At 38.3% G+C, this 13,266-nt stretch overlaps 1 protein-coding gene across 14 annotated transcripts in view; it reads left to right on the forward strand.

The window, feature by feature from the left end:
• The window catches only part of SYNE1 (spectrin repeat containing nuclear envelope protein 1), a 463,872-nt gene that overhangs the window by 88,674 nt on the left and 361,932 nt on the right, over positions 1-13,266 (forward strand). For all 14 annotated transcript variants that reach the window (XM_057527516.1, XM_057527518.1, XM_057527519.1 and 11 more), the window contains exon 4: positions 11,078-11,173. In XM_057527516.1, coding sequence (XP_057383499.1) covers positions 11,078-11,173 — 96 coding nt within the window. The remainder of the gene's footprint in view (positions 1-11,077; positions 11,174-13,266) is intronic.

Consider the following 13,266-nt stretch of genomic DNA (forward strand, 5'->3'; position numbering starts at 1 on the left):
TTATGCTGGTGATCAGATATTAGTCTTAATTCACCTATTACTTATGCTATATAACATGCCAAGTTACTTTATCTCTGAGAACAAGAAAGGAGAAAGTGCTAAATTGGCAGGAAAAAAAGAGTTTCGACTTTCTTCTAGAATGCAAGTTGTAAATATTTTGCAGGATCTCAGTTGTCTGGGAGCTTTTGCACAAGTCATGGGAATTTCTGTGGATTTAAACTAGAGTGATAAACCATCTCATCCTAAATTCTGTGATTATGTCTTGCTACTGCAATGCCTTCTTTAAAGATTTCAAGCAAACTAAAAAAATAAATAAACACCTTATTTAGAAAGAAAACTTTATATGTCAATTATATCTCAGTAAAACTGGAAGGAAAAAATCATACCTGTTTTCTCAAAAATCTTCTTTGGAAATTGACTGTTTCCAAAAATAGCTTTAATAATAAGTTGCAGCAGGTTTACAGAGCTGGGATGTTGAATTGAGAAGCAAACAAAATTGATCCTCTGTCCTAAGATCATTCAATGTTGGGTGCATTGGGAGATGTTCAAAAGATGCTTTGTGGAGATAAATTTGGGGAGGGTTTTTCATGGGAAATTTTCTTTTTTGTTGTAGGCTGCTTTGCTTAGTTGCAAATAAGAAAACTATTTACTGCTAAGTAAATAAAACAAACTCTTTTACTGATGACATTTTATTCTATTGTAACAATTCTTTATAAATATTTTGACAGTAGCATGAAGACATAGGGTGCAAATAAGAGAGCAATCTGTTTTCAAAAAATACGCTTTTCTTAAAACAAAAATTTATATTAAAAATAGGAAAAAAAACCCGAGAATTTTCTGTAGATTACTCAAATTTGTGGATATAATGATCAGTTTTTTAAAAATATTTGCTTTGTTTTCAAATTGAAGTCTTCATGCTTCTGAAATTATGCAAAACATTGCAAATCATAAATTGTCGATATAATGTAATGTAACATCAACAAAAATTAGTGAGTTCTGTTTATTTCATATATCTGATAATTCCTTTCAGGAAGAGGGCTTCATACTGAAACGTGGGCCCTGTAATTTTCTTCCTTTTTAAGAAGAAACCTGCCTCTTTCTATTCTGTTTGCTTTGTCAGTGAAAGAAGGTGGAGTATTTGTTTTTTAATTAGCCCAGTATTGATCCAAGTAATAGTTTTTCAAAGTTAGGTCCTGATTCAGTGCTGGCTGTCATCACTCATTGCTAACTAGGTTTTTAAATTGCAGGGCTGCTGTTTACTGAACTCATCATGTGCCGATTACTGTGCCTTAGCAACTTTATCTTTTATTTTATTTAAATAACACAACAATCAAATGTAAGTAGTATTTTCACCATTTTATAGATTATGAAACTGAAGCTTAGAGTTAATTAATAAGCTCAAGGTCATATAACAAGTACGTGGAAAACCAGATTTCAATCCCAGGACTCCAAAGTTTGGGCACTAACCATTGTGTTATATACACCCATGCTTCTTTCGTTTATTTAGCTATTCATGTAGCAAATACTTTTCAAGCACCTATTATGTGCTAGGGGTTGTGGATACAATGGTGAACAAAAAACAGATATAGTCCATGCCATTATGAAACTGACAGGCCAGCAGAAGAGACAGCAATTACAGAGACGTGTGCATGGTAAGTTCCACGAGCAGAGAAGTACAGGGTGTCAGGGAGCACAGGGCAAGCGCAGCCAACCATACAAGTAACCTGAAGGAGGGCATCAGAATAGGTTTTCAGAGGAAGAAACATTTAAGCTGGAGCCTGAGAAATGTCTTGGGATTGGGTAGGTGAAGGAACTAATAATGTTTTCAAAAGTTAAGAGGTAGGACCGCCACAGCAACAGTCAGCTCTACCCACCACCAGAGCCTCCCATCAAGCCTCTTAGATAGCCTCAACCACCAGAGGGCAGACAACAGAAGCAAGAAAAACTACAATCCTGCAGCCTGTGGACCAAAAACCACAGTTACAGAAAGACAGAGAAGATGAAAAGGCAGAGGGCTATGTACCAGATGAAGGAACAAGAAAAAACCCCAGAAAAACAACTAAATGAAGTGGAGATAGGCAACCTTCCAGAAAAAGAATTCAGAATAATGATAGTGAAGATGATCCAGGACCTCGGAATAAGAATAGAGGCAAAGATTGAGAAGATGCAAGAAATGATTAACAAAGACCTAGAAGAATTAAAGAACAAACAAACAGAGATGACCAATAAAATAACTGAAATGAAAACTACACTAGAAGGAATCAATAGCAGAATAACTGAGGCAGAAGAACGGATAAGTGACCTGGAAGACAGAATGGTGGAATTCACTGCTGAGGAACAGACTAAAGAAAAAAGAATGAAAAGAAATGAAGACAGCCTAAGAGACCTCTGGGACAACATTAAACACAACAACATTTGCATTATAGGGGTCCCAGAAGGAGAAGAGAGAGAGAAAGGACCAGAGAAAATATTTGAAGAGATTATAGTCGAAAACTTCCCTAACATGGGAAAGGAAATAGCCACCCAAGTCCAGGAAGCGCAGAGAGTCCCATACAGAATAATCCCAAGGAGAAACACGCCGAGACACATAGTAATCAAAGTGGCAAAAATTAAAGACAAAGAAAAATTACTGAAAGCAGCAAGGGAAAAACGACAAATAACATACAAGGGAACTCCCGTAAGGTTAACAGCTGATTTCTCAGCAGAAACTCTGCAAGCCAGAAGGGAGTGGCATGATATACTTATAGTGATGAAAGGGAAGAACCTACAACCAAGATTACTCTACCCAGCAAGGATCTCATTTAGATTTGATGGAGAAATCAAAAGCTTTACAGACAAGCAAAAGCTAAGAGAATTCAGCACCACCAAACCAGCTCTACAACAAATGCTAAAGGAACTTCTCTAAGTGGGAAACACAAGAGAAGAAAAGGACCTACAAAAACAAACCCAAAACAATTAAGAAAATGGTCATAGGAACATACATATTGATAATTACCTTAAACGTGAATGGATTAAATGCCCCAACCAAAAGACATAGACTGGCTGAATGGATACAAAAACAAGACCCATATATATGCTGTCTACAAGAGACCCACTTCAGACCTAGGGACACATACAGACTGAAAGTGAGGGGATGGAAAAAGATATTCCATGCAAATGGAAATCAAAAGAAAGCTGGAGTAGCTATACTCATATCAGATAAAATAGACTTTAAAATAAAGAATGTTACGAGAGACAAGGAAGGACACTACATAATGATCCAGGGATCAATCCAAGAAGAAGATATAACAATTATAAATATATATGCACCCAACATAGGAGCACCTCAATACATAAGGCAACTGCTAACAGCTATAAAAGAGGAAATAGACAGTAACACAATAATAGTGGGGGACTTTAACACCTCACTTACACCAATGGACAGATCCTCCAAAATGAAAATAAATAAGGAAACAGAAGCTTTAAATGACACAATAGACCAGATAGATTTAATTGATATATATAGGACATTCCATCCAAAAACGGCAGATTACACGTTCTTCTCAAGTGCGCACGGAACATTCTCCAGGATAGATCACATCTTGGGTCACAAATCAAGCCTCAGTAAATTTAAGAAAATTGAAATCATATCAAGCATCTTTTCTGACCACAACACTATGAGATTAGAAATGAATTACAGGGAAAAAAACGTAAAAAAGACAAACACATGGAGGCTAAACAATACGTTACTAAATAACCAAGAGATCACTGAAGAAATCAAAGAGGAAATAAAAAAATACCTAGAGACAAATGACAATGAAAACACGACGACCCAAAACCTATGGGATGCAGCAAAAGCGGTTCTAAGAGGGAAGTTTATAGCTATACAAGCCTACCTAAAGAAACAAGAAAAATCTCAAGTAAACAATCTAACCTTACACCTAAAGAAACTAGAGAAAGAAGAACAAACAAAACCCAAAGTTAGCAGAAGGAAAGAAATCATAAAGATCAGAGCAGAAATAAATGAAATAGAAACAAAGAAAACAATAGCAAAGATCAATAAAACTAAAAGTTGGTTCTTTGAGAAGATAAACAAAATTGATAAGCCATTAGCCAGACTCATCAAGAAAAAGAGGGAGAGGACTCAAATCAATAAAATCAGAAATGAAAAAGGAGAAGTTACAACAGACACTGCAGAAATACAAAACATCCTAAGAGACTACTACAAGCAACTTTATGCCAATAAAATGGACAACCTGGAAGAAATGGACAAATTCTTAGAAAGGTATAACCTTCCAAGACTGAATCAGGAAGAAACAGAAAATATGAACAGACCAATCACAAGTAATGAAATTGAAACTGTGATTAAAAATCTTCCAACAAACAAAAGTCCAGGACCAGATGGCTTCACAGGTGAATTCTATCAAACATTTAGAGAAGAGCTAACACCCATCCTTCTCAAACTCTTCCAAAAAATTGCAGAGGAAGGAACACTCCCAAACTCATTCTATGAGGCCACCATCACCCTGATACCAAAACCAGACAAAGACACTACAAAAAAAGAAAATTACAGACCAATATCACTGATGAATATAGATGCAAAAATCCTCAACAAAATACTAGCAAACAGAATCCAACAACACATTAAAAGGATCATACACCACGATCAAGTGGGATTTATCCCAGGGATGCAAGGATTCTTCAATATACGCAAATCAATCAATGCGATACACCATATTCACAAATTGAAGAAGAAAAACCATATGATCATCTCAATAGATGCAGAAAAAGCTTTTGACAAAATTCAACACCCATTTATGAGAAAAACTCTCCAGGCACTTTTCATCACGATGTTCCATGAAAACTTTCATCACATTGCTCCATGACTGCTGTCATCACAATAATCCAGGACATTTTTCATAACAATGCTTCCTGCCCCCAGTCATTACAGTGCTCCATGATACCTTTCATCACAATTCCTAGATGATCAATGTCATCACAATGCCCCATGACACCTGTCATCACAATTCGCTATGACCCTTGTCATCATAATACTCGATGAACCGTGTCATCACAGTGTTGAAGGACACATGTCATCACAATGATCCATGACTACTTAAAAAAAAAAAAAAAAAAAGTTAAGAGGTAAGAAAGAGCCTGGCACAGTAAAGGAAATGAAGCTCAGAATACCTGAAAATGTGGGTTCCAGGAATGGGTTGGCAACAGATGAAACTGAGAATCGATCAAAGGTCAGCCATTAAAAGGGTTTGGATGTTGTGTTATGGGCACCGGAGACGTTAAAGAATCTTAGGAGAATGAAATGATCACTCTGGGCTAAACCCCTCTCTCAACCTCTCTCTCTCATCTCTCTCTCCCTCCCCCGCCTCTCATTTTCCCCCCACACCCCTCTCACATAAATTAGAGCAGGAACCAGTAAAATTGGAGGTGGAGTGAACTTGCAATAAGTCAGATAAGAGGTGAGGATCCTTTGGACTAAAGTAGTGGTGGGGGAATGGAGAAAAGTGGATAGATTGAAAAATGGGTAGGGGTGGACCCGATACAACTGAGTCATTAGTTGGAAGCTGGGGGAGAAGGAGTCAAGAATGACTTCTAGATTTCTGCCTTGAACAAATGATTAAGATCATTCATGGAGACAGAGAATACAAGGGACTTTGGGGGAAAGCTAATAGGTTCAGTTACACAGAGGGAAATGACTTAGTAGAGATGAACACATTTCATTTGGCAATTAGAAGTCATTAGCCATCACTGGGAGTGGCCAAGTCGTGGCAGAAACCCGACTCTAGCAAACTGGTAAGTAAATGAGAGGTGAGGATGTTAGGACCTGAGTGTATATTACATGTTAAGGAGATAGAGTATTAGCTAAAGCAGAACATGGGATCTGGTAAGAGCTGTTTCAATAGAGAGTGGTCTTAAGTGTGTGTCTATGGAAGGGAATGATCAAGAACTGGCAGAGAGGGATAGGGTGAAAATGAAGGAAAACAAGCTTATTTTAAGATACAAGACTCCTAAAGAGGCAGGGTGGGGAGAAAATCAAGAGGACAGGTGGAGGTTTTTACCAGAGGAGAGACAGCTCCCAATCTCTGAGGCCAGAGGGGGAATAGGAAGGATGGGTGCGGATGTGCCTAAGTTTGGGATGGGGGAGAGAGGAAGACAGAGTTGGGTGGACTTGAATTTGAGGGGATTCCCACCTAATGACTGCAGGTTTTTTAGGTCTATCAGAATAGTCTGCATTTCTAAGCAGAAGAATTTATGTTAGGAAGAATATTTTTCTTAAATTGGCAGTTAAAAATACATTAGTTCTTTCACATTTAAAAATGTATTTATCTTAGCAAATTCCTAAACTTTATGCAAGATCCATAGGCTATTGTACAATGTCACCTTGACCCCCAAAGGGGACAGATTAAAGACGTGTTTTCCAAAAATCCTTCCCCTAAAATTTTATTTTTAATTAGAAAAAGATAATGTAAGTAATCTTAACATTAAACATCGGTTATACTCTGTTATCAAATAATTGTAGTTTCACATTTTCTCTAAATTTGTCAAATGGAATAGAGTATTATATTTATATTTAAATACCTTTGATTCAGTCTTTATGATATTTGACTTTGAAGTAAATATATGATTTGGCATTAAGTCCTTTGGGAAAAAAATAGGTCAGAGATAGCCATTGTTCAGTGTTTCTATAAATGGAGCTTCTCTTGCAATTTGCAATAAACAGCCCTTTCTCCATCTGCCAGCCTTAGATCTAAGGGGCCATTAAGTATAGGCACTGAACATTTTAAATACCGACATTTGGATGACCTCAGGCATAATATAAGCATCTCCTCACTTTTTAGATGAACTGAAAAAAAAAAAGCACTGTTGAACGTTATTTACATTCTGTGTTAGTTTGCTAGGGCTGCCATTACAAAGTACGATATACTGGGTGCCGTAAAATGAGAAATTTATTATCTCACAGTCCTTGAGACTAGGCAGCCATGCTTCCCTCTGAGATTCTGGGCAGAATCCTTCTTTGCCTCTTCCTAGCCTCAGTTGGAGGCCTGGAGTACCTGAGGTTCCTTGGTTTGCAGCTGCATTAGCCCAATCCCTGCCTCTGCGCCTGTCTGAGACTGTGTCCAAATTTCCCCTTCATGTAAGGACACTGGTCATATTGGATTAGGACCCCCTCTCCGCCCCCCCCCCCCCCGCCATGACCTCATTTTAACTTGACTAGTTCTCTAAAGACCCTGTTTCCAAATAAGATCACATCCTGAGGTACCTGGGATTAAAACTTCCACGTATCTTGGGGAGGAGCACATGCTTCAACCCAAATGTGCTCTATTAAATGAGCACGTTTTGTTTTAAGACCAAGTCAGATTCATACACTCCTTTAAAAGGAACCCTTTTGATTTTCCATGTTTGTTTTTAAATAATTCAAACTAATAATGACTTTGACATCTTCACAGTCATAAAATATCACTTTGGTGGCTGCGTTTATTCTTCTTCAGTTGTCTTTCCACCAATGGTGCTAAAAGATAACATGGAAACGCTTTTGAAATTGAAATTTGAGCCCATCTGTTTCCTTGTACACACTTTGGTGGGACTATTTATGCACTAAGATGAGGAGATAAGGAGGCGAAGAGGAAAAAGTAAATGTAATAATACACCCCAGAAACCATTCTTTAGTTGATTTTCTAAAACTAGTTTGATAATCTCAAGCTTAATGATAAATTAGTTATTTCCAACTATGCAACTAAACGATTACAAAGAAAATCATCATTTCAAAATGAATGGCATTTAGTTTATTAATAGGATGTATTAATTTATTAATAACAAAGACGTAGCTATAGCAATGTCCATGCGGTTTAATAAAATTTTTGACAATATTTGTCAAAGTTCTTTCTTTTAGAAATGTATTTTGTCTAGTCATACATCCAGTCAATAAATATTTTTAAATGTTGTTTGTATGCTTGGCAAGATTCTAGAATGTAGCAGTGAACAGAACAGGAAAAGTAACCCCTGCATTATGGTGTTTATATCCCAATGGGGGAGATGGACAGAGGAGAAGGAAAATAAGCTGTTCTGTTGAGAATAGACTGAAGAGGGACATGGGCCGAAGGAAGAAAATAAGGTAGGAGATTGTTGAGTCATCCAGGTGAGAGATGGCCGGCTTGGACCAAGGTCATAGCAGTGGAGGTGGTGAAAAATGGCTGGATTCTAGGTGAATTTTGACAATAAAGCCAACAAGATTTGTTGACAGATCAGCTGTGGAGTATGAACAAAAGAGAGGAGTAAAGGATAACCCCAGCTTTGTCCTGAATAAAACAAATAACTTGAGGGGTGTGCTTCTTTTAAACTATATAGTGAAAAAAAAAAAATCATTACATGTGAAAGTTGTTAGGAGCAGTTTTCCAAGCAGATTTAAAGGTGGGCTGGAGGGCAGCTATTGCCTTTGGGATATTTATTCCGAATTGAATTAAATAATTAAGGAAATGGAAATGCTTATGCAATCTGTCATAGGAAACAGAAAAGAATGGGAACTATCTTCTCACTTTTGCCAAGCAGAGGTGGAAAATAATCACAACAGTGCTTTTATAAAGGGAGTGAAGGAGAAACATATCATACATAACATTTAAAAAAAAAAACTACTTCACCTTGTTTCTGGAAATACTGGTAATGTCTAACCAGATTTCCTGAATAAGATGACAGAACCTTTTAGAAGTTGAATTAACTTTATCTGGCTCGTGTCAGTGGTTATGATCATGATTTTACAGACCTAGTCCAGCTGCTTTGGCATTCTTAGACAGTTTAGTGTGGTGGGCTCCTTGCCAACCATTGGGGGGTAGCTTGCTCCACATCTGCTGGTCAACCTCTCTTCCCTTCCCACTCTCCTCTCGGTTCCTGTTGTTTAGCTTGCTGTTCCTGCCCATCAGATAACTGGACTCTGGTCCTGGGATGGGAGGTTCCCCCATACCCTGTCTCTCAGCCTGTGAAATAGCTCCCACCTGAAACCTGGAAACCAGAGGCGGGAGTGGTTGGTCTGGCTCTGGAAATGAGGGGCCATTGTGTGTACACAGGTTTCAAGATGCCCGGAATACACCTTGAGGTCCAGCCTTTGCGTTGAGACCTCTTTATATACTGCACAGAAGGCCATCTGGGGAATATGTCAGGCCATGATTTTGCATCATTTTCAGCAAGACTGACTGTGCTTGACCATGTGTATGTCTCAAATAAAGTAAAGCATTATCTGTGCCATGGGTTCTTTCTTTAGGTCTTTTCCAGTTCAGTTTTATTGGTATCACTAGGTATCCAGCAATCACAAATTTTAAACCCAAGGATATGTATTTAGTAATTTAAAGTAAAATGCTATAATTTTTGTATTATAAAATGTTTTAAGAGCTCTTTCCCCAAGAGAGAAAAGCACTTAGTAAAAGACTGCCCAATAGTTGTGAAACTAAAAGTGATGATGGTAAGTGAGGACCTGGGTTGGTCCTGGAATGAGATGGGTGATTTGGCCCTTTCCTTTGCTGAGGACTAAACCCTTCATGCTGCAGATCTCCTTGATAGCCGTGTGATATTTACCACTAAGGGGCTCTAAGATTCTTGCAGATGTGTAGATACCTGCTGATGGAGCCATGATATGCTGGTAATGTTTCAAGGTAGCTTTGTACTTTTCCACATCACTGATTTGGATCAAACACCCAAAGCATCTGTCTCCTTAATTGATGTGCATGTGCTTGCTCTATTAATGCAAAGTTAAAAATGCTAAAAATAATTTTAGTACATTAACATTTTATAATTTTGGATATATAGGCATACACTTGTCCATGCAAAATGACCTTCTTTCTTTCTTCCTTTTTTTTCCTCCCTCCCTCCTTCTCTTCCTTCCTTCTTCCTTCCTTCCTCTTCTTTCTTTCTTTTCTTCCTTCCTTCCTTCCTTCCTTCCTTTCTTTCTTTCTTTTCTTCCTTCCTTCCTTCCTTCCTTCCTTCCTTCCTTCCTTTCTTTCTTTCTTTTCTTTCTTTCTTTCTTTCTTTCTTCCTTCCTTCCTTCCTTCCTTCCTTTCTTTCTCTCTTTCTCTCTCTCTCTCCCCCTCCCTCCCTCCCTCCCTTCCTTCCTTTTTCTTTCTTGATAGAAAGAAAGACAATTGAAAGTCAAGTAGAGAGCGTTAGGCCTTTAACATGGTCAGTGAGAATTAGAAAACTACAGAGCTTGACCCAGGTTATAAATTTTTTAAAATTCATATTCTGTGAGAAATCTGAGGGCACCTAATTACCATTGACCATCAACTTTGACATCATTGCTTTTTTACTTTCTTCTGAGGCAAGAGATACCTAATTTCAAGATTTCATGAACTCTAGTATACTAAGTATTTTCATAATCTTCATAAAAAAACGAAAGACCCTCCATGAGTTGAAAATGGGCTTTGACTTATTTCTCCAGTAGTGGTGCTAGATTTGCCCTGATCGGTCTGTACTCTTGTGCTTTTGATGCTTTGGGTTCAATGCCACGCTGTGAGAGAGGTTTGCTGGATTTGCCAGCTTGTGCAACAGAACGGACGCGGCCAGCTAACCCACAAGAGGTTCAATCCGTCCCTCTGGCTGTGCTAACAGTGGTCCCACAGCAGGTCACTGAGTTAACGAGGTTACCCTGGAGAGGATGTTCAAGGAAATTTGGCACCTGCCTCAGCCCAGTAATGTGCTCACTCAGGGTGAAGGTATGGAGGTTGGTCCAGTTTATCTGGGGTACCTCCTGTTCCCTGTTTACGTCCTGCTTTAACCTCTCTCTTATCTTTTATGTTTATAGTATCCTCTTTTCCTTCCCTTATCCCACACCATCCCACTCTTGTCAAAACTCCCTTTCTAGAAAGACACTGGTGTGTATGTGAAAGCCCAAGCATGAGGTTCTTGAATGTTAAGTTTACCTCCAAAGGGTCGTTTTTCTCTTTGCAGCTATCAAAAGGTAATTGCCAACCATATCCCAAATAAAGGATTTTGGTATTTAGACATTTTTCTTCAAATTTTGCCACAGTGAGTAACAAATGTCTGACAGAGAGTAAGAGAAGCATTTTTTGCATTTATTCATTTTTTTATTTCATAGCGGAAACCCCCAATGGTGGTAGATGATCTTTTTGAAGACATGAAAGACGGTGTGAAGCTGCTTGCTCTGCTGGAGGTCCTGTCTGGGCAGAAACTGGTAAGGATGTTTTCTGTGACCAGACTTGTCAAACTGTTCCCATTTGGAATTTGGGGACTATGGAGTTGGGAGTATAAGGGGTGCTACCCATGTAAGAGAAAGTTTTTCTCTTTTGTGGTTGGTAACACACAGGAAGCACTAGTCTATGGGTCACTTCTGGGAACAAGGAATAAATTTCCTTTCTCGTTCCTGCATACCCATAGTAGATTTAAAACATTATGTATAGTGGTAGCAATCCTAGAAGTAAGAGTAAAGAACTTCATCGATAATCAATCCTGGTTAACTACTGCATCTGTACGGCATCCAGGAAGCTTTGTTGGAAATTAACATCTAATGCACTTTAAGTGCTTACTTTCCATTTGGAAAGGATTGTTGGTCCATATCTGTGTACTTATATAGTTGTTGAAAATTAAGCCCTGAAATCAGCGTGGCATTTTTCATCCGCTTATGGACATTCTCTGTCATCAGTCATTTGTAATAGGAACAGCATGTTCAGAATCATTTGTTGTTAAGCTCAATGGAACCAGCGGAGTGAAAAACAAATTGACAGTGACCTATAAAATCTGTTTTTCTACATTACTCGAATACTAAAATATTTATTTCTTTCTGGCTTATGTTTTTTTGTTTCAGAGTAGTAGAGAAGTAAGTAGTTTGCAAACATAGATTATTTATGTGATGTTTGCCATAATTTTTAAAAGGCTCTCTGGAAATAATCTTCAGAATGTTGTATAATGCACTGGACATGGGGTCCAAAATTGGGGGTACTTATTTTTTTCTTAATCTGTTGCATCATGACAAAGAGCTACACAGTCATTATTACTTGGATAATTCATTTTTTAAAAAGTGTTTTTGCCTGATCATAAATTTCCAGTTCATTTCTTGCGGGGAGCCTTCACCATAGCTTTTGTAACAGAGTTATTTCTGGGAAGATACAAACTGGTAATAATAATTTGTGTGTAAGTCATTATCTACTTGAATTCATATTATAGCAGATGCTTTTGGTGCCCCCAGCGCCATCTCAGATCACCTCTGATTCCAGTAGCCGCAGGAGTGGACGTGGTCCAGCCCCTCCATCAGCATCTCAACTCAAGCACTGGCAGCCTGTCTCTGGGTTTCTGCCCTCAGGACTTTTATCAAAGCTGCAAGTTGCACAAGGCAGCCCTGAAGTGTGGGAGAGTTAATGGTCCCAAAGGGGATGGGAGTCTGAATAAAAATTCCAGCCTGGCATTTGTAAGAGGGATGATTCCAAGGCTTATTTCACACATGAGGTAGAGTGCCCCATTGGATCCCCAGCAGAATTGAGCCGTGGTTGCCCATTGTGGAGACCCTTAATAGCACATCGTACTATTATTGATTATTATTTATTGATTTTTCCTCCTTCCCTGTCTCACTCTCCATGCATCCTCACTCCTGCTACCTGGGATCACCTCCTCGGTCACCTGCATGCACCCAGGTTCTTATCTCAGGCTCCACATTGGGAGAAATCAAAGAAGACACACGTGAAAAGCCAATTTGGAATAAACAGATATATGCATGAGCTAAATAAACTGGATTAACGTTAGGATGTGGGAGTCATTGACCTGAAATATATACTCCCTTGGTGGCCTGATGTAACTGGCTATCTTCATATACCCTCCTGAATTAAGCTATTTACTTGAACTGAGGGAACCTTCATTACAATTCAAATGGGTATTTAAGAAGCCTGTCATTCTAAGTGTCATTATGATTCTGCCATTGTACTCGGCCAACAGTATACAGAAACCTCAATGGGCATTACCTGCCAAGCTGAGTGATTCTAGGAAGAGTGTATATTTTGATACAAGAATCCTACTTCTCTTTAAGTGCCCTACTCATTCAGATGTGGTTACAGTGATAGGATCTGGAAGCTAGAAGCAATTTCAGGAAGAATCTCAGCATTCTCATTTAACAGGTAGAGAAACTGAGACACAGAAGGACAGTTTCTGATTTAACCTTTATTATTTATTTTTACTGAGCCCTTCAAGATCCTAAATTATATAAAATGAAATTACTCTGAAATTATAAATAAACCATCGCAATGGTTATTTAAATTTTGTACATGTAGACATTTTGGT

This window comes from Balaenoptera acutorostrata, chromosome 14, assembly GCF_949987535.1.
Source record: "Balaenoptera acutorostrata chromosome 14, mBalAcu1.1, whole genome shotgun sequence".
NCBI lineage: Eukaryota > Metazoa > Chordata > Mammalia > Artiodactyla > Balaenopteridae > Balaenoptera > Balaenoptera acutorostrata.